This window comes from Erpetoichthys calabaricus, chromosome 3, assembly GCF_900747795.2.
Source record: "Erpetoichthys calabaricus chromosome 3, fErpCal1.3, whole genome shotgun sequence".
Classification (NCBI taxonomy): Eukaryota; Metazoa; Chordata; class Cladistia; order Polypteriformes; family Polypteridae; genus Erpetoichthys; species Erpetoichthys calabaricus.
In genome coordinates, this window is record NC_041396.2 from 28,869,723 (window position 1) to 28,896,657 (window position 26,935).

The 26,935-nt window shown below is 39.7% G+C and overlaps 1 protein-coding gene across 3 annotated transcripts in view; it reads right to left on the reverse strand.

Annotated features, from left to right (window-relative positions):
* Nucleotides 1-284: 284 nt before the first annotated feature.
* LOC114647859 (protein PHTF1-like) overlaps nucleotides 285-26,935 on the reverse strand; it is a 90,149-nt gene continuing 63,498 nt past the window's right edge. For 2 of the 3 annotated variants that reach the window (XM_028796527.2, XM_051924420.1), the window contains 11 exons: nucleotides 25,734-25,892; nucleotides 25,547-25,630; nucleotides 16,584-16,760; nucleotides 16,352-16,480; nucleotides 15,936-16,208; nucleotides 15,567-15,698; nucleotides 15,286-15,372; nucleotides 1,366-1,521; nucleotides 1,091-1,186; nucleotides 865-990; nucleotides 285-772 (listed from right to left, as the gene is read on the reverse strand). In XM_028796527.2, the coding sequence (XP_028652360.1) occupies nucleotides 755-772; nucleotides 865-990; nucleotides 1,091-1,186; nucleotides 1,366-1,521; nucleotides 15,286-15,372; nucleotides 15,567-15,698; nucleotides 15,936-16,208; nucleotides 16,352-16,480; nucleotides 16,584-16,760; nucleotides 25,547-25,630; nucleotides 25,734-25,892 (1,437 nt within the window). In that variant the 3' untranslated portion in view covers nucleotides 285-754. The remainder of the gene's footprint in view (nucleotides 773-864; nucleotides 991-1,090; nucleotides 1,187-1,365; nucleotides 1,522-15,285; nucleotides 15,373-15,566; nucleotides 15,699-15,935; nucleotides 16,209-16,351; nucleotides 16,481-16,583; nucleotides 16,761-25,546; nucleotides 25,631-25,733; nucleotides 25,893-26,935) is intronic. The other variant, XM_051924421.1, reaches the window with a different exon arrangement.

Sequence of the window (26,935 nt, forward strand, 5' to 3'; positions counted from 1 at the left end):
AAAAAACAGTCATACCTTACCAGTTTAGTTACAAAGTTCGGACTTGATCAAGGTCTTTCCGCATTCCATGGTGATAGGTGGTGGCTAGTAGAATTCATGCTGAGGGTTACTGTGACACTGTTTGTCTTCCTTCATAGATGAAAGGCTGCACATACAAGAAGATATATTACTGTTTCCACTGCCTCAGCACATGTGCTTTGTCTCATAGTAATGACCAATCAACCACTAATCTGCAATAAATTATAGCACATACAATTTTTTTAATGACACTCAAAACAGAAGTGCAGGTTTCATTGCAGTCAAGTGGCCTTTATTTTAGCAACAATGTTTTTAAGAAGATGGGGGGGTGGGGGAGACCAAGAAGCATCCACGTCATTAGAATGGAATGTAATTAGTTATGCAGACCCCTGAAGAGCCGCTGAGTCACTAGACAGCTCACCGACAAATGGGCAGTGTGTTCGTGCTTCCTCCCTTTGTCAAACACGTCATATTATATTTTAGTCAGTGGTTATGTCTCTGCATTCTTCCATTGTATAGGAGATCCTCGGCGTCTTTATCTGCGCAGGGCATTTGTCAACACACTGTGGGGTTTACCATTGTGCACTATTTGCAAACCTTCAAGTTCAATATTCAACTTTGCAACAGGGAACAGTTCAGACTCCAGATGTGAAAACCACAGCTAGCAGGCCACCAGGTGACACTGAGTATACATAAATATGCCACACTCGAGAGTCGAGTTTTGAGTCTCTGCTTATTACTTTATCTTCCAAAGCTGTATAAAGACACAAATCACAAAAGATATGAATCATTAGCTGTCAGGTAGCAGGCAATTGGAAATTCTACTGAGGATCTTTTTTCCCTTACTCTGATGTTAAATCCAAGCAGGTCACTGATGACCCCTGACACGGCTGACAGAATGACAACACGAGTGATGTTGTATATTAGTGGGTTTACAGTTAAGCCATACAGACGGAAAGGGGTGTCCAACTCCTGGAGCAAAAAATAAATAAATACATAGAACCAGAAAACACAATAAAAAAAACAAACAAAAGCACTCTGAGAAAGTCGAGCAACATGCTTGTCCCCTTACTTTCATCAACTTGGTTGCTAGTTTCAATACATTATTCACAATATTCAGCTCTTCTTTCTTGTCAGGCTTCTTCTCCATCTTTAGATACAAATTAATCTAATGAAAGATGAAAAGAAAGAAAAAGTGATGGGTTTATTTTACAGAAACAATATACAGTACAGCCTCTGTTTATAACTGCTTCATTCGTTTAAAATGTAAGAATCTAGATAACCTGTTTCAATGACCTCTTAGAGTTCTCTATTTTTAAATACATTCCACAAGGCCTTTGCCCTCACCTGCTCAGTCAACAAGATTGATACATTACTAAACTTCTTGTTTGTTTCCGAGCCTAGGGTGGCCAATCGCAGGAGAAATATGACCAGTGAGGTCTCCCATACAAGCAGCTCCCAGTTATGGGTATACTGAAGAAAAGTGTGATGGCCACGAAGAAGCTGAAAGAAAAAAAGAAAGAAAGAAATGCAATTTTGAGCAAATATTTTTTAATGAGTTTAATATCTAATACCAGAGTCTTACAAGGACAACACTAAAGGATAAAATCTGTGCCAAACGGAGATTATGCCCGAATTGGTTTCTAACTCCATCAGGATAGTTGTCTTATTATTTATAATACACCATCATATAAGAAGGAAACACCATACCTTTCATCAACAGACCTATAGACACTGGACAGGTAATCAGAAAATTACTTTACTCTAATGGTTATGTCAATTGAGGCGATGAAGGTGGGCTTTTTTTAATTACCTTACATTCATTTATCCTAATGTGGCTTACAAATTGACTCATATTTCATAAAATGAAACGTTTTCACATTGTCCTTAATACATTGTGGCCTGCTTTGAATATATTGTTATTGGGAAAACTGCCACTTCTGTTTCCTCCCACATTCTAAGCATGCATTTCAGGGTGACTGGTAAATTGGTCCAATTGGTGCAGAGTGAGCGTGTGTGTGAGCAAGCGTGCACCAAAATGATGGACTGATTTCCCCATTTTAAGTAATTCTTTCCCTTTCTCTCCCTTCCCTTTAATATTAGGGAATTACCTGAAAGGGTTTCTTCAATTAAAATTTCAACCATTCATTAAATACACACTACTTCACTATGCACCAGCACATCATAATTCAACTAAAAGATGTTAAATGGTCACAAATTTCTCACCTAAATTGTTACCAGGGCATGAAATAAACTTCTGACTGGTGTCACTCAGTGCCTGCATTGCTAGATCACAAATATAGGAATGTCCTACAGGTAAACTATTTTGGGATTTATTTTGTATATTTCTTGGTGACCTCTGGATGTAAAACACTGCTAAAGCCTTAACAGCAATATCTGGAACAATACCAGACAGGATAAAAGTGTGCTATGTAAAATGAGCTATAACATCTAATACCACACAATTTATGTGAAGACTTGTATTGCTTTACTACAATGAACTCATTATTTACTTTTTCCGCACCAAAGGGTTTCTATGCCCAGTTACTATTCAGGGATTGAATGATTAAGTGGAGCACTGCAACAAGTATTCAGGAGTCTACAGCAAAGACAGGCTGAACTGGTCTGTGTTACAACACAGAGGAACTATAGCAGAAAGGACAGAGCAAGTTCTTTTTGTTCAGGAGAATGCATGTTTTAATGTGGGTAGTGACATCCTCTACATGTTATACAACCCTGTGACGGCCAGTGTGATTTTCTATGCTAAAGTGTGCTGGGCTGGTAATATCACTACAAGAGAGGCCCACCGAATCAATAAGTTAATTAAAGGGGCTGTCTCAGTTACGAGATGAACACTGGACCCACTGGAGAATGAAGGCAAGACTGAGTGCCACTATAAACAATGCTGTATACCCTCTGAGGACTTTCAGCCAAGGAAATACTCAACAGAAGTGGGGGACTCCTTTATACCTATGGCAGTACACCTTTTTAATGCTTCACTGTGACTGTGATAGCAACCCCAAAATTGCTGGATATTATGGCTGGCCTGTAGACTAGTATTGTGAGTGCTGTGCATTTTTCCCCCACTTGATTCTGGCGTTCATCAGGAATGTGTTCTTGCTCCTATCCTGTTCAATGCTTGCATGGACTGGATGTTGGGCAGGGTAGTAGGGTCCAGCGGCTGTGGGGCATCTGTTGGTGAAGAAAAATTCACTGATCTTGACTTTCCCGAAGATGCTGTGATTAGCATTAGCAGTGTGTCTGTCCGCGGAGAGAATGCCAACGGAGTCGAGTGGTTTACTTACATTGACAGCAACATTCATGTCTCTGGTGACTTCTCCTATTAAGTCAGTAGACGGAATGGGAGAGCATGAAATTAGTAGATGGATTGGGAGAGCATGGGGGGGTCATGAGGTCGTTGGAAAGGGGTGTGTGGCACTCCCGACATCTCTGAAAAGGGACAAAGACCTGGTGTTTCCTTTTTTGCTATATGGTTGCAAAGCATGGATGCTCATCCAGTGACCTGAGACTGAACTCCTTTGATACTGTGTCTCTTCGGTGAATCCTTGGGTACCATTGGTTTGACTTTGTGCTGAATGAGCAGTTGCTCAAGGAGTCCCAAATGAGGCACATTACATGCATTGTGAGGAAGCGTCAGTTACAGCACTACGGCCATGTGGCGTAATTCACCGAGGGTGATCCGACACACAAGATCCTCATTATTGAGGACCCAAGCAGTTGGACCAGACTAAAGGGACGCCTACATAACACCTGGCTGTGGCACATAGATGGGACTGGACTGCGTGTCTGCCTGTGGGGGTGGCAACCAAGATTCCAAGCTGTTTTGTCATGTGCTGCGTGCAGCAATGTGCTGTTCCAGTGCATGCTCCCCAACTTGACCTGACATGATCTGATTGTGACTGAGACTGCTCATTTTATCTTTAGTCAGAAGTTGTCCTTCATTTTAGTAATTGTTTTGTGTATGGTGTTTTATATCTACCGTATATATTTCGCATATAAAACGGGTCTTGAAATCTGAAAAATCAATCATAAAATCAGAACCCGACTTATACACCCATTCAAAAATTTTCAACACTTAATTTTTTTTACATCTTCTTGCCTCCTCCAATCTCGTATCAGTTTCTCAGACACAACAAATTTTGTTGCAGCAGTGCAGTTACCAATTTCTTAGCCACTTCGCCGACTTTTAATTTAAAACCAGCTTCATATTTTCTTCTGATCTAATGGTCCATTGTAGATAAAGGATGCTCTCACGATAAAGGTGTATGAGGGTGTGAGATACAAAAAGCACCAAACAGTACAAGCGTCGCTTCGGAATAGTTTGGGTATTACCTTGTGGTCATGTAGGCACAATACATAGAAAAAAAGGCAGCGTGCTCCGTGGTTAGTCTCTCAGGTGGGCGTTAGCATATCATAATCTCTTGGACCAATAGCGCGAGTTTTCTGCATTCGACTTATACGACCGACATTATAAAATACCAGAAATCCATCCATCCATTATCCAATCCACTATATCCTAACTACAGGGTCACGGGGGTCTGCTGGAGCCAATCCCAGCCAACACAGGGCACAAGGCAGGAAAAAAACCTGGGGCAGGACGCCAACCCACCGAGGGCACACACAAACACACACCCCCCCCCACACACCAAGCACACACTAGGAACAATTTAGGATAGCCAATGCACCTAACCTGCATGTCTTTGGACTGTGGGAGGAAACCGGAGCAACCGGAGAAAACCCACGCAGACACAGGGAGAACATGCAAACTCCACGCAGGGAGGACCCGGGAAGCAAACCTGGGTCAATACCAGAAATTATATGGTAGAATCAAGCCACGACTAATCCGCGGGAGAACATATCTGCGAGTATACATGGTATAAATTTATTAAGCTACTGTTAATAAAAAGGATAAATTTCCCTCTTGAGACAAAGTTCTATCTATCTATCTATCTATCTATCTATCTATCTATCTATCTATCTATCTATCTATCTATCTATCTATCTATCTATCTATCTATCTATCTATCTATCTATCTATCTATCTATCTATCTATCTATCTATCTATCTATACATAAATACATTTCATATATCCCAAACCATCCCCTGTAACTCAGACTTTCTATATCATCCCAAATTGTAAAGAAAGAAAACAAACACGCTGTATGAGGATCTGCTCGGAACTTGGCAAGATCTCATTGATGTAATTATACAGTAAACATGCTGGTCCTGTGCCCAACATTTATATCTTTGTTGCAGTTTCCTTATTCAAAGAACCACTTTAGACAAAGCTCTCTAGTCATTAAAGCTCTCTAGTTTAGGTAGTAATTGAATGCAGAGTTTCTTGGATTGCTATTAAACATGCTTGGTTATTCTCATTTATTTCATTGAGAAGTGTTCAGTTAAAATGTTTTGTTTCTAAGTAAAAAGAATTAAATAAAATAAAAAAAATGTCAATTAACATCTTGCTCTAGTTGCTGATGAGGTCACAGTAACCCACACACATTTGCACGACTATACAAATTAAAAAATATGAACAGATGGAAATCAACAAAGCAAAATCGCTAGTGTTAAATTAAACCTTCAAAAAACTATTTAAATAAAAACAATATTAACAAATGTACCCTTTAAAATGTTAATTTAACACCTGTTTGATAGAGGGGCGTTCCATGAGCCTTATGGAGTCCCCAAACAGGGACATCGTAGAGGAGAGATAAGGAAAGCCTCAGTTTTAACTCATTAAATCATTATACTTGCATACAACGAAATTTGGAATGAAACTGCTCATAAAAGCAGCAATATATAAAGAAATACCTTAAATTTACAAATATACAAAAGATCAGTAAAATAATAATTACCAATAAATAAACATAAATAAATTCAGCTTTTGGAGGCTGAATGGCATGTGTACAGTAACAGCCTAAGGTGAGGTTTAAATCTGTTCTCAGCAGTTGAACTTGGGAGTGATAGAAGCCATAATACGGCACCTGGGTTAGAAAGAGTGGCCAAGGAACTTCTTAAAAGAGTAGAAATAGGGGGTTTTGTGTTCCATCCATAATAAAAATGACAAATCAGTTTATTAGAATGACTGAAGAATCACCCTATTAAGTGCTGTGTGCAAAGTGTTCAGAAAGGTTCTGGCAAAGAGGTTAGAAAAACATCCTGGGAGAGAAGCACTGTGGTTTTAGTCATAATATATCAGATTTTTAAACTCTGTCAGATTCTGGAAAGATTTTAGGAGTGTGACATACATCTACATCAAATGTACTATATGTCGACTTTAGACAGGCTTATGACACCAGAGAGAGAGAGAGAGAGAGAGAGGTTATTTGTCCCCAGGGGTAAACTTGACTTTTTACAGAAGCGCTTTAAATTAATAAATAGATAAATATATAAATAAATAAATATATATATATAGTAGGTTCGTGCGGTCTTCGGAACAAAAAAAACAACCTGAAGACACTTTAGAAGTTAAGTAAATTCGTGAACTTGGAGAGGCGCCAGCTAACTCTTAAGAATTACCCAGTTCAGAGGACGTGGACCCACCTTGTGCTTGCTGCCCCACCGTCTTTCGTAAGAAGACACTGGCGATACCATATCTCAGCCGTATTACTGGCATAGTCCTACTAATCTTTGTCTTGAGAAACTACCTCCAGATAGACAATGTTTTTAGTGAAAACTTCAAGCCTTGCCCTCCATTGCTGAGGTATTTCACTTGCACGTTGTTGAGCCGGAACGATTGCTTTGTTTCAACATTGTGTCTGTTCATCTGTGCCCTTAGCACAAATGCCAAAAAATGTAAAAGTGCATGCCACCTAGTGGCTGTGGTCGAGCATGAGAACAGCAGACTGCTCCACACACATACAAACACACATAGGTCTTTCGTTTATATATGTCTATTGTGTGTGTGTGTGTGTGTATATATGTATACACACACACACGCACACACACGCACAATCTGAATGACCCAAATGAACAAAAGGAACAAAAATTTGAAAAGAAAACCCCTGACTTGGCAGTTCCAGTCCCAGTGAGGCATTAAACAGACGTATTACTGCTGGTATAACGGAGCCTCCATAGCGTTTCTTGATAAACTTTTGCTGAGTAATTACATTGGCTGAAAGTACTCGGTGTTAATATGTCAGAAATCAAAAAAGATTAAAAGTTCTGAAAGTAAAAATAATATGGTTAATAAAAGTTGCACTGAAGAACAATAAAAGAACAGTAAAAGTTTAATCAAGGTAGAAGGGAAGCTGTCATATAAAACAGTAAAAGTTTAATTAAGGTAGAAGGGAGGCTGTCATATAAGTCTGAAGTAAAGCAAGGTCTAGAACAAGTAGACATGCAATAATCCTTTTTAACTTGGTGGTGGACACAGTCATTAGGCACATAATAACACCCGCCCCCCAAGGGAACAATTTTCAGTGGAGTGTACTTGGCTTACATAGGTGATATAGCAATAACTGCAAATAGTGCAAAAGACACAGAAGGATCATTAATAAATTTAAAAGAAGCAGCAAGGAATGTGGGATTAGAAGTGAATTCAGAAAAAAAAAAAAAACTAAGCAATTGGTTATGTCTAGGAAGGAAGGAGGACAGCAAAGATAAGAAACATTTAGGAGGAAAGGAATTTCAAAGAACTAGGAAGTTTTAAGTGTTTGGGTACATTGATACAGTTTTCATCGGTGAACAATCATGAAATTGAAGAATGGGCAGCATCAGGTAATCAATGCTATTTGCACTCCAGTACTGTATACATTTCTAAGACAGTAAGTAGAACAAAAGTTAGAATTTGTAAAATAATTATAAGATCTACTGTATCATGCTCCAGGCCTATGACTTCCAGAGAAGAAAACCTTTTACAGAGGTGGGAAAAGAAAGATTTTGTGGAAGATCTGTGAAGCTGTGAAAACACTGTTATGGAGATCAAGAAGCAATGAGGAATTAGAGAAGTTGTACTGGCAGAAATAAAAAGAGGAAGATTACATTCAGCAGGAGACGTCCAAAGTATACCAGAAGTAAGGGTTGCTAAGAGGAAATTTCAGGACAGACCTGGAGGAAGATAGTATTTGAGATGACTGAGGAAACGACACCTGGATGATTTGGAGGAGGACCTAAAAAGAATGCGGGTTTGGAGACGGAGAGAGAGAGAGAGAGCATAAAACAAAGAACAAAAGTGACGTTATAGAGTCCAGGCTCCTACATGTCTGTAGCAGCAAGGGTGATGAGGGTGACTGTATTACATTGGCAGGGATATACTCATCACCTGAAGCATTACATTATGGTGTTAGGGCAATCCAGTCTACAAAGGTGGTTTAAATTGATTCAATTCAATGAAAAGATCTAGATCTTTGACTACTGCTTCAAACAGCCAATAAATAAGAAACTAACAGAATTAAAAATCCCTGTAAACTTTAATAGACTGAACAAATAAGGTTTATGTGGTGGGCTGGTGCCCTGCCCGGGGTTTGTTTACTGCCTTCCGCCCTGTGTTGGCTGGGACTGGCTCCAGCAGACCCCCGTGACCCTGTAGTTAGGATATAGCGGGTTGGATAATGGATGGATGGAAATAAGGCTTATGAGACCTTGTATTCAGTATGTTAATTTATTATAAAATGACAGCATCTGAAATAAATGTATTAACTGACTGACAACACATTCATTTGTCCATTTCTAAGCTATTTATTCAGTGGGGGGCGCATAGAGCTAATTAACTACCCTACACATTTTGGCACAAGGCAGAAACGTACCTTGGAGATGGCACGAGCCCCGTGTATTTCTACAACCTGAAGATTTACTGTGTCTGTTGCCTGCAGGTGGTGGGCAGAGGAAAGGATAACTGATTTATTCAATCTGTTAATTTGTTTATTATTAAAAAAAATCTGGGCAGCTTAACAAATGGCATTATTTATTAGAAGACTATAATTAAGATTATTATTGCTGACAGAAGTGGCACAGGGGTAAGTGCTTCTACTTCACAGATACCTAGCTTCATATACTATGCCTGGTTCTTTTTCATGTGGAGTTTACAAATTCTCCCAGTAACTGCAGAGGATTGCCTCCCATGCCCCAAAACACATAATGGTGACTGTCGAGTTTAAAAAGGTTTCATAAGAGTGTGGATATGTATGCGAGGGTGTCCTCCACAGGACTGGCGCCCTGTCCAGGACTACTTCCTGCCTAACCCCCTAGCCTGCTGGGATAGTCTTTGGCATGAATGAAGCGGGCTTGCGAATGTCATTTTTAAAGCCTCTGGGGTTCAGTGGTTGGTGCTGGTGCTTCAAAGCACAGGAACCAGGGTTTAATTACTAAGTCGCTGTGTATGTGGTGTCTGAACGTTCTCATGGGCCTACCTTGCATCCTGGTACTCTAATTCCCTTCCACATCCATAAGACCTGCATGTTACATTGACTGCTGACTCTATATTTGCCCTGCAGTGGACTGGCCAGAGTTGGTTACTGCCTTTCCAGTAGTAAATGGATGCTTTAAAGAGGTGTACTTTCAAAATCATGAAAACAAAAGAAATATTCAGAAATAATCAAACTTAGTAAAACAGATAGTTGTCCAAAAAATGACAGATTTGTTACCTGCAAAGACATTTACCTATATTACAGCAATCAATCTAAAAAGACACACCTGATGAGGAACCATTTAGTTATAGATCTAAAAGTTACACCTTAACAAATCTGTGCCTAATACAAAATTTGAGCACCTTCCAGGTGAAATATCAATGCAGTAATGTTGTATATTTCTGAACAAACTCTGTGGTTGCTGGAATGTTCACAGCCTATTCCAGCAATATCAGGAGCAAGACATTACTGCAATCCACGATGACAACAACAGGGCTGGGATTTAAACTAAGAAATTGTCAAAGGTGTCAGTAAAGATGATCCATTATAATTCTTTCACCTGAAGAGTGAATCACGTAATCCAAAGACACTGGTACAAATTTGGATGTTCATTTAAGATGGAAAACTGAGGTAAGGTGTGCAGTAGGAATGACAGTCTGGTTCAAGGTGAGAGTGGGATTACATATAGGATCGGCTCACAGTCCTTTCCTGTTAGCAATATTGATGGACAGGCTACCAGATGAGCTCAGACAGAAGTCTCTGTGGATTATGATGTTTGCAGATGACATTGTGATCTGTAGTGAGAGTAGACAGCAAGTTGAGACGAACCTGGAGATAAGGGGAATGAAAGTCAGTAGGAGTAGGATGGAGTACATGTGCGTGAACGAGAAGGAAACAGGTGGAAAAGTGTGAAGGAAGACAAATTTAAATACTTAGGATCAAAAATCTAAAGCAAATGAGAGTGCAACAGATAGGTGAAGAAAACTGGTAGGAGTGATTTGTGATAGAAAAGCACCTGCAAGAGTAAAATGGAAGGTCTATAAAATGGTAGTGAGACCAGCTATATTGTATGGTTTGGTAAAGGTGGCACTGATAAAAAGACAGGAGACAGAGCTGGAAGTGGCAGAGCTGAAGATGCTATGATTTTCACTCAGAGTAACAAGGGTAGACAGGATTAGAAAGGAGTTTATTAACGGAACAACACAGGTATGACAGTTTGTTGACCAAGTGAAAGAGGATAAATTGAGATGGTTTGGACAAGTGCATAGGAGAGATAAGGGATACATATGAAAAAGAATGTTGAGGATGGAACCACCAGGCAAGACAAAAAGAGGAAGGCCAAAGAGGAGGTTTATGGAGGTTAAAAATGATGTAAAAAGACAGGGACAGATGGAGATGGATGATCTGCTGTAGCAACCCCTAAATGGGAGCAGCTGAAAGAAGAAAAAGATTTAAGATGGAAAACAGTAAAGTCTCATGAGAATCTAGAACAGATATTAGGCGATGCAGTTGAAAATGTCTGGATACTAATCAAACAAGCCCAGCAAACTGAATGCCTTCAATTGTTATTGAAATTTTTAACACAAGTTTAGCCTATCCTGTCCTATTTTAAAATGTACCTAACGGTCTTTTGCTGCCTGCATTTGATTAGTGGTACAGCTAATGGCTGCTTTTCATACAATCTCTATGGTTATTTTATATTGTTGGGAAGTTGACCCAAACATAATTCTGAAGGTGTAATGGCCTTCCTGCTGCTCTCTTTTCCCAATTTTTCACATTTTAAATGTATGCAACAGCTGTCTGCCACTAAGCAGGACGAGCTTTCATGTGCCCTGAAAGCTTTTAAAACACCCACTGCTTGAATGAACTAAGAGTGGGCAACTTAAAATGGTCTGCTAAAGCTTATGAGTTTTACAGTCTGTTTTTTTTCTATCGCTGTCTTGCAGACATGTTGAGTGGAACAGGTTAGAAAAAGACTAGGAGCTGCAATGATATGTCAGAAAGCAATGTCTCACAGTAAAATGATTCCTCATTATGACATTGTAGGCGTATCTTCGGAGGGCAATTTACAACTTATTGATAATTTTTTTAGCTCGGTCATTTCCAAGAGAACATTAGCTATTTTGCTCCTGCTTTGTAACCTTTCCTCAGGATATGAGAGAAAACAGTGTAGTTTGCCATGTAATAGAAGACAGATGGCAGTTGAATGTAGCAGCTACCCTCGTTGCATTTTCAGTAAATGATTCTGTGAATCAGATGTGGAGGGTAATTCCTTTATTTTTGTAGCTTTATGAAGCAATGATAACAATATGGTAATTTTTATATAAAAAATGCAATAGTTACTGTTTTAACATCAAATGGGCCTTTTCTATATAATAACTTCTTATTGTTACTCCTCACGCAAGGAAATGCTGTCTGAAAAAATGGGATAGCCAAAAGGGAAAACATTAACCAAAGCCAAAATCCAAACCAGAGATCTGTCCTACCATTTGTCAAAACCAAATTCCATCCATCCATCATCCAACCCGCTATATCCTAACTACAGGGTCACGGGGGTCTGCTGAAGCCAATCCCAGCCAACACAGGGCGCAAGGCAGGAAACAAACCCTTGGCAGGGCGCCAGCCCACCGCAGGACACACACGGGACAATTTAGAATCGCCAATGCACCTAACCTGCATGTCTTTGGACTGTGGGAGGAAACCCACGCAGACACGGAGAGAACATGCAAACTCAATGCAGAGAGAAACCGGGAAGCAAACCCAGGTCTCCTAACTGCGAGGCAGCAGTGCTACCCACTGCGCCACCGTGCTGCCCCAAAACCAAATTGCTAATCAAAATATCATAGTAAGGAAAACAAAAGCAAGTCAGGAATTGACAAAACTAAAACTCTTAACACTACATAAGCATTAAAGTTGTGCTAATGATGTTAATTACGTCAATTCCAGAGACACACTCCATGGCAACTGACATCAGAATGTGACGACAATGACTCAAAATAGCACCCATGGAGAAAACAAAATGTTGATGAAAACAACACACATTAATAACAAAGAACAACACTGATAATAAAAATAAATTCCAAATATGATGCCGCGTCTCAAAAGGAAACTATATTAGGAAATAACACTATTAAAAGAACCTGAAACAAGCACTCAGTAAGTTTAATAAACACACTAAATCATAACACATAATATAGAACACCTGTTCTGTAGTAACTAATACTATTTCTTTACATTTATATAGCATTTTTCTCTCTACTCAAAGCACTTTTTATTCATAGTGAGTAGCGAGCCACTTCAACCACCACTAATGCGCAGACTCCACCTGGAATGATGCAATGGCAGCCATTTTAGCAGTTAGGTGGTGAAGTGGTGAGAGACAATTATCCAGTCAGACACATGGGATGATTAGGGGGCCAGAATAACCAGGTCGTGACGGACAACTTAGCCAGAACTGCGGGATACACCCTACTCTTTACAAAGGATGCCCAGGGATCTTTAATGACCAGAGAGAGTCAGGACCTTGGTTTTACGTGTCATCCAAAGGATGGTCGCCATTTTTACAGCATGGTGTCCCTATTACTGCACTGGGGCATTGGGATTCATATTCAGACCACAGGTTAAGCACCCCCTGCTGGCCTCACCAACACCTCTTCCAGAAGCAAACCAAGCTTTTCCTGGTTGGTCTCCCATGGAAGTACTGGCCGGGCCTGAATATGCTTAGCTTCAGGTGGATGATCTGTGCAGATGGTATGGCTGCTGGCATAATGGTGTGTTATAATTACTGAAAAGCAGGATGTAGTACATAAACTTGAAGTGAATTTACATGTTTTTAAGTGCTATTTGTAATGTAACTATGTTCAGTGGCCAATTTATTAGGTGCAGCTATCGTGTATCAGTGTTCAATTAAAATTAATATTAACATTTGTCAAGAAAATATTCCCCACATTATTAAACTACCACTATTGGCTCAAACCGTTGACACAAGGCAGGAGGGATTCAAGGATTCATGCTGTTTATACCAAATTCTGACCCACTATCAACATGTCACAGCATAAAGATTTATCAGAACAGGGGACATTTTTCCCCCATTTTCAATTGTCCACAATCACGTTTTATACCGCCTCATATCCGAGGACATCTGTCAGTGTAGCTCATCCACGTCAAGGTCCAATATGTTGTGTGCGCAGAAATTCCTCCTGAACAATACTGTTGTTTAAAAAACACCTTTATTTCTGTTAGCTTAAACAACTCTGGTCATTGTTCTCTGACCCAGACACTTGCAATGAGTGTTCACCCATAGAACCTCCCTTTACTCGTAGCTGTTTGTATTTTTTTGTTTTGTTATTGCTTTGCAAACTCTTCAGAAAGTGGTGCCTCGAAGTCACAGGAGGGCACCTTACCACAATCAAAGTCGATTATATTATATGTCTTGGCCATTCTAACGTTTGTTCAAACAGCAAACAAAAGCCTCTTGACCATGTCAGCATGCTATATTGAACTGCAGTCACATAATTGGCTATTTGGAGAAGCTGGCTATTTGAGATAATCAAATCTAATGAAGAGACTGCTCAGGGTATGGAAGTTATTAAAAAAAAAACAGCATGCATCCTACCATCACCAAACAAGATGTCCTTAGTAAGATATATATTTTATAGGAATATAAAAAACATCCACTTCTGGTGGACAGCAAGTTTTCTCTTTAAAAAATGCTAAAATACAACATTAACAGAAGTAAATAATAAATAAAATGATGAAGATTAATTTTTGAATAAAAGTACATTGTTTCACAAACTGTTATATATTTAACAATATAACATTCTGAATCTAGTATTGTGTCCCAATTATCGCTTCCTTTGGATTTTTTTTTTTTTACAAAACCAGTCAGTCAGTCAGTCATTTTCTAACCCTTTTAGCCCTGAACAGGGATACAGGAGTCTATTCCTGGGCACAAGGCAAGAACAAACCCCTGGCAAATAAAGGACTGAAATGATCTGGGAACAAATAGGCAGAAGCAGCATTACAAATTATTTCCCACTTTTATTCAGTGGGTCTTAATGCAATATGTAAAAGCAGCGATATAAAGCCACATCCCATTACAATTAGCATAAATCCATGCCCAATTTCTCCATCCAAGATCTCATGCCCCATAGCACACTGCTCACAGTGCAGCAGAAAGGCAGTATGAACAGTGTATTTTACATTCACTCTCCCCAAAACACATATCTAACTACACTGTTACAATCTGCCATTACTGTATATTCCTGTTGGTAAACAAACCAATGTTGCACTTATTATACAGCATGTCAAAAGAATTACTAGGAAAGATTTTTGTAAACTGTATTTTTTTGGTTGTTTTTAAAACCAATAACTGGAATATGCCATAAGTGAAAAACAATTTATGAAGTGATGATTTAGACAAAATATTTTCTGCAAAAGAGAATAGTAACCATGAAACCTTCCATCCACCTATCCATTTTCTAACCCACTTAATCCAGTTAAAGATCATGGGGAGTTGGGGCTTATTCTGGCTGCATTAGATGCAAGGCAGGATATTTTAGAGAACTAATCTCTCCAGAAATAATGTATACCAAAGTATTAACCTTACATGGGGCACCAGCCAATCATACCTGCATTTCTAACATACTGCTTAATTACAGCTTAATGAAAATGGACACCTCTTCTGTCTAGAAAAAGGGTTATGACAATCCTCTTAGCTGGCCTTTGCGGACAGCTTGCGTACCAATAACATGCAGATTACAAATCATTTACGTACTCTTTGGGTGGCCTCCCCAAACCCCACTTTATACCAAACAGCTGAAGGCCACCTACAGTATAATGGCACATCACATCTACAGGACTTACTTAAACACAGGCTTTGAAATGTTGCACACTAACCTGGGCACAGCAGATAAATGCAATAGAAAGAGCCAGCAAGAATACTGAAGAAACAATGACATCCACAGAACGCTGGGGGCCTCGTCTCTGCAAGGAAATGATAGCCATCACAAAAAAAGGTAAGTGCAGTACAAGCAAAAAAAGACAGGGTGCTGACAGAAACTGCCAAAAAACAGACCTGTTTTACAGCAGCCAAAGTGAATGGACAATCTACTGCCACTCAAAAAACAATTAAGTAGTGAGTCATGGGTGTCGAGAAATGGATTCAAAGTAACATTAACCTTAAGGTATGATCGAAGAGAAAGCCAAATCTTAATGTTCTGCACCGTCTTCAGCCGGAAATGGGGAATCTCTGATTTCTTGGCCTTGCGAGCCGATGTGAGGTGACTGAATAGTTTAGCAAAAAGAAGTCGCTGCAGGAAATTAGCATACAACAGTTTAGAAAACATGTTTTCAAATACTTCCACTTTAAGGATTTACCAAGCAGCTAAAATGAACTACTTCCAAGTGTTTTGAAAATGGGGAAGATGATATATAAATAAAATGTATTATGATTACTTAATGCCCTTTCCGCATCACACCCTAAGCCCTTTTATCCTCCCAGTTCTCCCTTGTATTTAGAAAGCAACTGTATCTTGCACACCAGTCACCTGCTTGTAGGTCCTCTCTGCAACGCACATAATGAAAAAGAAGAGCCAGGTCAAACACATCCTTTCCAGAAACAGAATTGAGGAAAGAATGCAGGTAAGGCACTGAGAAGCACCTCCAAAGGCAACGTCCAGTAGGTCATAAGCTGAAACAGTAGTCAGCGAGTCCAGATCCACATGATGAAATGTACGAACAAGAAAGGGAAGCAGTGCCAAGAACAGTGTGATGATGTGTCCCAGTACCTGATATCCCATTCCTTGTTGAACTTCATTGACCTATACATGAAAAGAGGGGTAGAGACACTTCTGTCAACATAAAATATCATGCCTTTTGGGCCCTTGGCCCATCATTCAGACTAACTCTACTTCACCTTACACCAGCACTCAATGTTCATCATACACAACAGTGGTAGGCGTACCCGTCTCATGATGAGTCCACTCATCTCTAAGATGGACATTTCCACCTTCTTACACTCATCCCCTTCCCAAATGAGGGCACTAAGTCTTTGTGATGAGGGATTACAATTCTGTAGCCAGAAAAGATGACTCTGAAAATCACAGGAGCACAGAAACCCATAATCATTTCTAGCAAATCTTATTCACAATTATATGACCAAGGAAAAAGATTAGCACTGGTTTGACAAGAAAAACCTGTTGGGTGGTATCATCCTGCTCAAAGGGTTTACCAGCGGCCCTAATATGCTCTTGCTCACTGTCACTCGTGTAAGTGGATAGATACTGTGGGCCTTGAAGAATATCTTCCCACAACATATCATCTGTCTCTGATCCAGGGCGTGTGCTCTCTGAACCTCTTCGACCATGAGTCTCCTGTCCAGAAAAAGATGATTAGGCATTTAGAGAAACCCAAACATTCTCTAAAGACCCAAAGATACAAGCTAATAAAGAATGAATACATGGGTAAATTTCATAAACCTGTCCAGGCGCTCACACACACACACATACGTGTGCACACACACACTCAAAAAATGATGAGAAAGGACCATTCAGCACAACATAGCTTAGCAACTGGCATGTGCTTAATGAGCTTAAACAGAACTTCAGGTCAGAATATGAAAGTCCTCAAGGTGCTGCTGCTTTTGGTTTAACTGTAAATACAATAAATAAGTTAACTACATGAAGAAATATTTTATGAGAGTCTTGTGAAATTACCTGTCAACCACATTCAGACTGGTACCTCACTGAAGAACTTAGTTTAAGGTAACAGCATAATAAATCAAACCTACCGATTCCTTCCTAATTTTGAATACTACTGTCATTTATCCTTTTGTTTTCCATTTGCTAAAGCTTTATCTGTGTTTGCTTAGGCTAGATCACACAAACCAAAGCCTGCCTGACAGCCACAGAGAGAAGCTGCCAGAATTGCACAGAAGGGTACACACAAACACATGACAAACATGTGTAAGCATGCTGTGAGATAAACAGAGACAGATAGCCATCCTATTGTATACACACAAACAGACGCATGAATAAGGTCTGTTGCAAAGACAAACACGAAGCTTAAAGGAAATAAGTACTCTACTTGAAAAGTGTATTTTTAAAATATGTAAACATATGAAAACATTATTCTCATTTTACGGGGCTACTAGAGTAAGGTGACCTAGTTTAACCTAATAAATAATATTGAAAGTTGGGACATTATAATTATCCCCTCACCAAAATCTTCTTGTACAGAAAACAGTAAGCCCACCTCTCGCTTATTCATATATTAAACTAATTAAAAATTAGTTTCTAGTGTGCCTTGTTTGTGCTGCATGAGGGAAGGCAGGAAGTGTTGAACCTGGGGAGGCAAAATGGGCTGGCAGAGAGGGGAGAGCTATTCTCAGATATTAATTTTTCTTTTTCTATCATCTCAGATTGTTTTTCTTTTCTATTGATTTTATTAATTTGACATATTACTGGTTGCAGAATTTCAAATTGTGAAAATTTTTAACAGTTAAATACAAGGTGGACAGAATATCAGTTTCTCAGAATAGCTTAAAGCCTTTAACAGCAATGGACAACACATATTGTACATGTCCCTTGAAAGTGTTCACATTTTCTTATCATACAATGTTGAATCACAGTGGATTTAATTAGAGTCTTTTTCTGTTGATCAGTGTCAAAAAGCCTAAGTCCATCCATCCATTTTCCAACCCGCTGAATCCTAACTACAGGGTCACGGGGGTCTGCTGGAGCCAATCCCAGGCGGCACGGTGGCACAGTGGGTAGCGCTGCTGCCTCGCAGTTGGGAGACCTGGGGACCCGGGTTCGCTTCCCGGGTCCTCCCTGCGTGGAGTTTGCATGTTCTCCCCGTGTCTGTGTGGGTTTCCTCCGGGCGCTCCGGTTTCCTCCCACAGTCCAAAGACATGCAGGTTAGGTGGATTGGCGATTCTACATTGTCCCTAGTGTGTGCTTGGTGTGTGGGTGTGTTTGTGTGTGTCCTGCGGTGGGTTGGCACCCTGCCCGGGATTGGTTCCTGCCTTGTGCCCTGTGTTGGCTGGGAAAAAGCCTAAGTGAAAAACAAATTTCTGCAAAGTGGTTTAAATCAATCACAAGTATAAAACACACAATATTTGATCACATACTGTAGGTATTCATTCTGTTTAATATGAGAATTCTAAGTCACCACTTGTGCATCCAATTAGTTTTAGGAGGCATAGAATTAGCTCAATAGAAATTGCCTGCCTAGGATTTCAATTGATTGTAGTATAAATGCACCTGTAAGTAATATGGAAGGTTCAGCTTGTGGTGAGTCAATATGGCGGCCTAACCAAGACTACGAAGGCAAAAGAACACACCAACCAACTAAGTGATAAGGTCAACTCGGGGCATGGAAACAAGAAAACATTGAAGTCATTGAAAATCCTTTGAGCCCAGTCAAATCAGTCATTAAGAAATGGCCAGAGTATGGCACAGCTGTAAATCTACCTAGACCAGCCATCAATGGAAGCTGATTGATCATGCAAGAAGAAGAATAGTAAGGGAAGACACCAAGAGACCTGTGTGAATTTTGAAGGAGTTACAAGCAACAGTGAAAGAGATTTCAGAGACCGTGCAGACAACAACTGCTGTCTGGGTGCTTTGGCAGTTGCTGCTGTAGAGGAGCGTGACAAATAGCTGCTGTCAAAATGAAAAATGACATCTTAGCAGAAGACACATAGGAGTCTCGGAGGTCAGATGGAAGAAGGTTATGTGGTCTAACAAAACCAAAATTTAGCTTTTTGGCCATCAGCCTAAATGCCATGTTTGGTGTAAGCCAAACACTGAGCATTATTAAAAGAACACCAACCCCACTGTGAAGCATGGTGATGACGGCATCTTGCTGTGGGGATGGCTTTTTGCAGCTGGTCCTGGAAGGCTTTAAAGTAAAATGAATTCAGCAAAGTACAGGGAAATCCTGGAGGAAAGCTAGACATAGTCTGTATGAAACCTATGCCTTAAGAGAAGGTTTGTTTTCCACCAAGTGAACGACCTCAAGCATAAAGCCAAAGCTACATGAGAATTTCTTCCAAACAACAATGTTAATGTCCTGCAGTGGCAGAGACCAGATCTCAATCCAAATGAGAATTTGTGGCTGGACTTGTAAGAAGGACTTGCAATAATAATAATAATAATAATAATAATAATAATAAAGATGATCTACAAAGGTTTACAAAGAATAGGTTGAATGGTATTAAATTCTATTTATGGTAATAAAACTGAAGGAGTAGAAATACTGATTCATACAGCAACCACTTTTGTTGCCTAAAGGATAAGTTATTCTTCAGAAGACCATTATATTGTAGTAGTAGAAAAATGGAATAAAGCCCGACTAATTCAGGCTAATCTATACACATCCTAATTAGAATAATAAGGACTTAATCTGATGTTTTTTTCTTTAGTTCCAAATAACTGCAATCACAAACATACAATGGCTAAAGATTTCAACACTGTATTAAGTTCAGCTTTACTTCACATTAAACTTCAACAGCAACCATATTATCTAAAAATGATTCAACAATTTCACATTTTTTTAAATCATTAACCGTCTGATCTATGGAGTTTTTACGCTCATATTCAAGATAATATATTTTTTTCTCTTTGATGTATCATAGTTATTTACAAATTAATTTCTTTTTAGTGATAATAATATGCTAGACTGTGTTAATTCTTGCAATTATGATGTAATTGCTATTTCGGAAAATGTTCCACTTATCCTGGAGCCTTCAGTATCAAAGCATACTAATTCAACAAGCAGTTGGCAGTGCAGATGAAGATTTTATTACATTTCCCTCCACAGAAGTTGATACTTTTGTTAAAACTAACACATCTCTGGAGAAATCTGCCAGAAGACTCTTAGAAATGCTTGAAGCATATCTGAGGGGAACAATCATTTCTTATGTTTCACACAAAAATACATTTCAAACCTGAATGGCAAAGGAATTAATCATCCAATCAACTGGAGAATATCCAGTTATCCATACAGTAATGTAAACTGAAGCCAAAGCACAGATGAGTCACGCAGCAAGCCAATGATCAAGAACACAACAGCGAGTCTACATCAGAATGAATGAAAAGAAGCAAAATTAATTGTTTTGGACTGGTTTGGTCAAAATCATAAACCCAACAGAGATGGAATGGAATGAGCTGACACAAGCAGTTCATGCTTTAAAAGCTACCAGTGTTTCAGAACCTTTGCCTTGCCTAATAGTCTACTTTAGAAATTATACTTTATAGCTGTGATAAAGTTTTTTTTTTATTTTCATATACTTTATTTAATCCCCTGAGGGGAAATTGTCATTTCGCATGACCTTTGGTGGTCAGAGCACAGGGTCAGCCATTTTATAGCACTCCTGGATCAATTTTCAGGGTAAAGGTCTTGCTCATGGGCCCAACAAAGTAGGATCCCCTCTGACAGTAACAGGATTTGAACTAGCAGCCTTCCAGACACCAGCACAGATGCTTCATCTCAGAGAAGCATCTGCTTCTCTGCTACTTCGCCCTATATACAGTAGGTAGTATCTCCAAGTTATAAAAGTGCTTTCAAAAATTTGCATCCCTAAGTCATCTGAGAGAATGTTTGGAACAGGATCTTTTAGATCTTCACAAAAACAAGATTCAGCACTAGATAAAAACACCCTTACTAAATCTATGTGATGCATGGGTCTAATTCCTAAATAAAAAATAGTATATTGCATATGTCTCTTGACTCAGACAGACCCTATTTGTGAGCAATGCCATCAATAATTAATAATAATACAATAAATCCTCGCAATCCACAGATTCCATTCCCATGGATTCACTTATCCACTATTATAAAAGTGAAACCCATTTTGCGACACTGGTCTAATTGCAGCTATTCGTGGATAAAAACACCACTTCCTTATAAAACACACATTTATTACCCAAATAAAATCCGCATAGCACAGAGTGCTCCCAGCACCAATCTCCCTCAACGCGGGCCTTTCTCTCTTTGTCCGTGGGCCATCTTTCTTCCTCCTGTCCCAGAAGCCTCGTCCTGCTCCAGCTCCTGACTCTAGTTCCCCGACTGTAGGAAGGCGGCCCCTTTTATATCCACCCGGATGTGCTCCAGGTGCTTGCTGATGACCTTCCGGCGGCACTTCCTGGTGTGGCAGAAGTGCCGCACTAGCACCCGGAAACACTCCGGGCGTCCCTGGAAGGTCCTTCCCCCACCTTCCCAGGTGTGGTGAAAGTGTCGATCACCCGGGCTCCATGACGCTCGGGGCACCCTCTGGCGGTGGCCACAGGCCTCAGTGGGTTTGAGCCTCCTTGCTCCGTCCCCGTGGTCCCCTCATCATCCAGGGCGGTTGCCCCCTCGTGGCCCGGGTAACGTATAGACCACCTCCTGGTCCTTCCAGGCGTCCTAGCTGGGTCTGGCCCCCAGCCTCCTGTGACAGGTGCTTGCTGTGGGCTGTGAGAAGGAGCGGAGATGGACATCAAGGGGTTGTATTTGGGCCATTAGCAGTAGAATAAAAAAAAAAGATCAGAGAGGCATCTCATATGAGATTGAGCAATAAAAGGTGATGTGATGTCCTCAGATGTCCATTTCAGGGGCTACACACATACTATACTGAATAGAATAATGTGTGTTGACCTGGTGCTGAGGGGCGTGGGTATGCCATTGAACCCCTTTCGTGATAGAGACCAGGGCTTGCAATTGTTCCCCACGAATGAGGAATTCACAGTATGAGCAGGTCAAAAGCATGCACTGATTTTGTCCCTGCCATTTGTACACACTGCTTGTCGCTGCTACCAATTGGATGGTTTAGTGTAGAGGAAACAGCTCAGGATCCCAGTTGGCAACCCCCCAGGCAAACATGCGGCCCCACCCTCCAGAAATGACCATCTGTCTGCCACAGCCAGGTGTTACATGGGCGTCCCCTTGGTATGGTCCAGCCGCTTGAGTCCTCAACAATGAGCATCCTGTGTGCCGGATCATCCTTTAGGAATCCCGCCGCATGGCCAGAGTGCTGTAACGGGTAACGGACATTCCCTCACAATACAGTGGTACCCAAGGATTCTCTGAAGAGACACAGTACCAAAGGAGTTCAGTCTTTGTCTCTGGTCACTGGATACTGTCCATGTCTTGAAACCAAATACCTTTGGCACTAGTTTCACAACCTTGATGTCATTTTTCAAAACTATAGACCCAAAACTCACAACCGATGATCAAAATGCAAATTTTTCAGAAATCTTAATATTTTTTTCCAATTGCTTGCATACAATACGCATAAACCAAAGATCATTTGTTCACTGAACTGAAATCACCAGTTCCAAATGACACAACTTAACATCAGAGTATTACCATTTCAAATTGCAAGACATTTAGCAAGAGAGAACATTCATTAACCCTAATCTACATGATAGGGTTGATGGAAATGAGAGAGACTTGTAATCCTCTGTTTTGCTTTTCGTAAGGAAGGTTAGGAACACTGTGGATTGAATTTTTCTGGTACTGTAGTTTTTTGTAGCTAATTGTTGCTTCCATTTACTGTAAAGGGAACCTATGTTGGGATCTAAAGTGTTGCAATTCATCAATACTTCTCAGATTTGTTCAATGATTCCACTGAGTCTGTACTATTCTCTCTAATGGTGCTTTTACAGTAACATTACGTATAGCACCATGATGTAACATGTATCACATATTCTGTACTACAATATCGAATGGTAGTATGAACAACTGCACAGTGACATATTGACATCTTGTGTGTGGGTGATCCAAAGAAATGTCTCCATGATTCTGCAAGTACAAGGCTTTGTTAACAAAATGAATGCAAAATGCAATGTTTTGAACACTGGACAGCCTGTGTTCAAATGGTGACTATTTTGAGTTTTGGGTGTAGAGTTTTGAAAAATGACATCAAAGTTCTGAAACTAGTGCCAAAGTGATTGTAAAAAAACTGGAACAAAGAAGTGTGTGTATTTTTGTGCATGTATCTGTCTTTGTCTATCTAAATATAGATATTCTGTTCCTGTCATTCTGCAGCATCACAAATCATTTCTATGCTATATTTTTCTTTTCTGAGTCAGATTTGAACCCCTTACTCTCTTAACTCTTGATTTTATTTCTCAAATAATTGTATTAAAACCAGTTAGTTAATGATCAGAAACACATACTGTACAGCTGAACATGACATCGATTCAGCATATTAGCTGTTGTGTTCCTTATTTGCAACTTATGCTTAATTGCAACCTGGCTAATTAAGGAAACAATACTGAAGTTCAGTTTCTTCACACACAAGTGAACTGAAATGAAGTTGGATAGTAAAAAATGAAGCACTAAATCTTGCCAGCTGTTAGCATCTTTCTGAATTTTAAAGAGAGGTAAATGAAAGCTGACAAGGAATTAGAGCAAGTCACCTGAATAATGAGTTCACCTAACAACAAAATACTTACTCTTTGTAGGAGCCATTTGCTAGTTATTTAAGTCATATTAAATGTTTGACTATATATTGGTGCATAGTCTTGAGAGTTTCTTACAGCCCCCACAAGCTGAATTCAACTGGCATGTTCTAACTATATCTTGTCTCTCTGACCATAGATTAGTCTCAGTTAGTGACCTGCCCAAGGGCGGGACGGTGGCGCAGTGGGTAGCGCTGCTGCCTCGCAGTTGGGAGACCTGGGGACCCGGGTTCGCTTCCTGGGCCCTCCCTGCGTGGAGTTTGCATGTTCTCCCTGTGTCTGCGTGGGTTTCCTCCGGGCGCTCCGGTTTCCTCCCACAGTCCAAAGACATGCAAGTTAGGTGGATTGGCGATTCTAAATTGGCCCTAGTGTGTGCTTGGTGTGTGGGTGTGTTTGTGTGGGTCCTGCGGTGGGTTGGCACCCTGCCCAGGATTGGTTCCTGCCTTGTGGCTTGTTGGCTGGGATTGGCTCCAGCAGACCCCCGTGACCCTGTGTTCGGATTCAGCGGGTTGGAAAATGGATGGATGGAGAGTTAGGCATGGAGGGCACATAGTTTTAAACCGTGCTTTAACGTGCCCAATAGTATGAAAGTTAACATGCCCTATTGAACATGCAGTATGTTTAGAGCATACTGAAGGCGAAGTAAAGCATCTTTAAATATAGAAACAACTGAAGTTTGACAGGAAAGGCAAAATTTAGAGAAGAGACAATTTTTTTGCCTTTTATTCTACGTGTGTAACAACCTTTTTTCTTTATTCTTGTGTGGACTGTTTGCTTTGAATTTTCACTAAATCTTTTAAATAACTTTTAGACTGAGAGATTACTTTTGGCACGCGTTTGACCCATGCTTGATCCTGCCTTACTCTCCATCAGCTAAACTCTTTAAATTATGAAATTGGTTTTATGAAAAGTCTACAGCCACTGAGGATCCTAGTATTCTAGACTGCCCATTCCTCATCTAAAGGCATCTGCACCCCCAGACAATGTCTAGTTAGTACCACTCTTTTGAAACCATTTTTGAGGGCTACATGATTGAGAAGGGATTATACTTTAAATGAACAACATAGGGGTAAATAGATCCAGAAATAGTATAATAAACAACAACCACCGCCTAAAACACACATTAGAATTACAAACAGAAGAAAAAATCTGTTGACTTAGCTAAAGATAAAAGCACAGTCTCCAATAAGCTTCCCTCAACAGAAAGAAATACAGATACCCATACATACAGGCCTTAAAAGAGCATATAGCTTGTTATTGGTTATGGTTAATATTTTCTCCTATTGGTTTACTGTATTTTTTAAATTCATTATATTTGAAAATAACTGACCTTTATTTTAAAAATTTTTTTGCATATGCAAACTTTAGCCTGCAAACACACTGGCAAAGGTGCATAGATGTTTAAAGAATATATAAACAACCTCATATATTTATAAGCACTAATATCGACAGTGTACAGTATAAGCTTATAATGAGAAAAATACACACTTTAATATGCATCTAGAAATATACATAAAGAAGTACAGATTCAAATAAGCAAACCCACATCTATGTACTCTATAATATGAACACAATTATACACGTGTACACGGCCACCTACGTTTACGGCTACACAGACATGAACAGCAGCAGAGTCTACCTTGGCAATACTCTGAACCACTCATTCAAACTCTTCATTTTTAAAGGCTCACTGAAGGAGACAAGAAGCATACCTGAATGTGTCCAGAGCACTCTGGCTCTGAGTCAGCCACACTGTCAGAGTCCTGAAAACTGCATTGTGGGTATCTGTTTCTTGTCTGGTGAGCAGAAGAATAAATATTAAAAAGACTGCATGCTTGCTTCAAAGTTACGAGCTCAACAGTATGAAGATACCCTAGGTTTCCTTGTTTGACATCTGACCTTAGGATTGGAAGTGTTCACCTCTCTCTTCCTCAAAACATATTCTGCTGAGTTGCCCTCCACACAATGCCTCAGTGCAGACATATGTATGTTGACTTGTTCATCTTCATCACTGGATTCTCCATCCGTGGCCCCACTCACCTGTGATTCAAGATGTTCCTGGAAAACAGTTTATTTAAAAGTTACACACTGTCATTACCTTTAAAGCAAACTAGACATCCAGGAACGCTGGCTTGAAGGTCAGGCCCAAGGTGTATCAGTCTTTAAATACATGTTCCCTTCACCAATCTTGAAAACATGGAGTGAACATTTTTGCACTGGTTTAATTGAATTCTCATGAAAATAGGAAGAATATCTTATAAATAGATATTAGGGACATTCCATGAGCCTTATGGGGTCCCACAAACAGGGGACGACATATAGGAGAGATGAGGAAAGTCTCAGGTTTAACTTGTTAAATCATTATACTTGCATACAACGAAATTGGAATGAAATTTCTCATAAAAGTAGCAATATATAAAGAAATACTTTAAATTTACATAGGTACAAAATAAAGATCAGTAAAATAATAATTAGCAATAAATAAACATAAAACAATTCAGCGTTTGGAGATTTAATGGTGTGTGTACAGTAACAGTGTAAGGTGAGGTTTAAATCTGTTCTCAGCTGTTGAACTTGGGAGTGATAGAAGCCACAGCTATAGGAATAAAACATTTTTCAGTCGGTTCATGTGGAGTACTGTTTGTTTGGAGGGCACAGTGTTACATATTGAAGAGTTAAAGAATAATACGACACCTGGGGTAGAAAAGGGTGGCCTTAGAACTTCTTAAATATTATGGAGATATATTGAAGAGAAGACTTCATCATATGATTGAAGAAACCTGGATAAAGGAAGAGGTTCCAAAAGAGTAGAAATAGGGGGTTGTGTGTCTCATCCACAATAAAAATGACTAATTAGTTTATGAGAATGACTGAAGAATCACCCTATTAAGGGCTGTGTGCAAAGGGTTCACAAAGGTACTGGGAAAGAGGTTAGAAACACCAGCAGAAAACATTCTGGGAGATTGTGGTTTTAGTCATAATAGATCAGATTTTTTACACAATTCTGGAAAGATTTTAGGAGTTTGACACATATCTCTATCAAATGTACTATCCGGCTGATTGATTGATAGATAGATAGATAGATAGATAGATAGATAGAT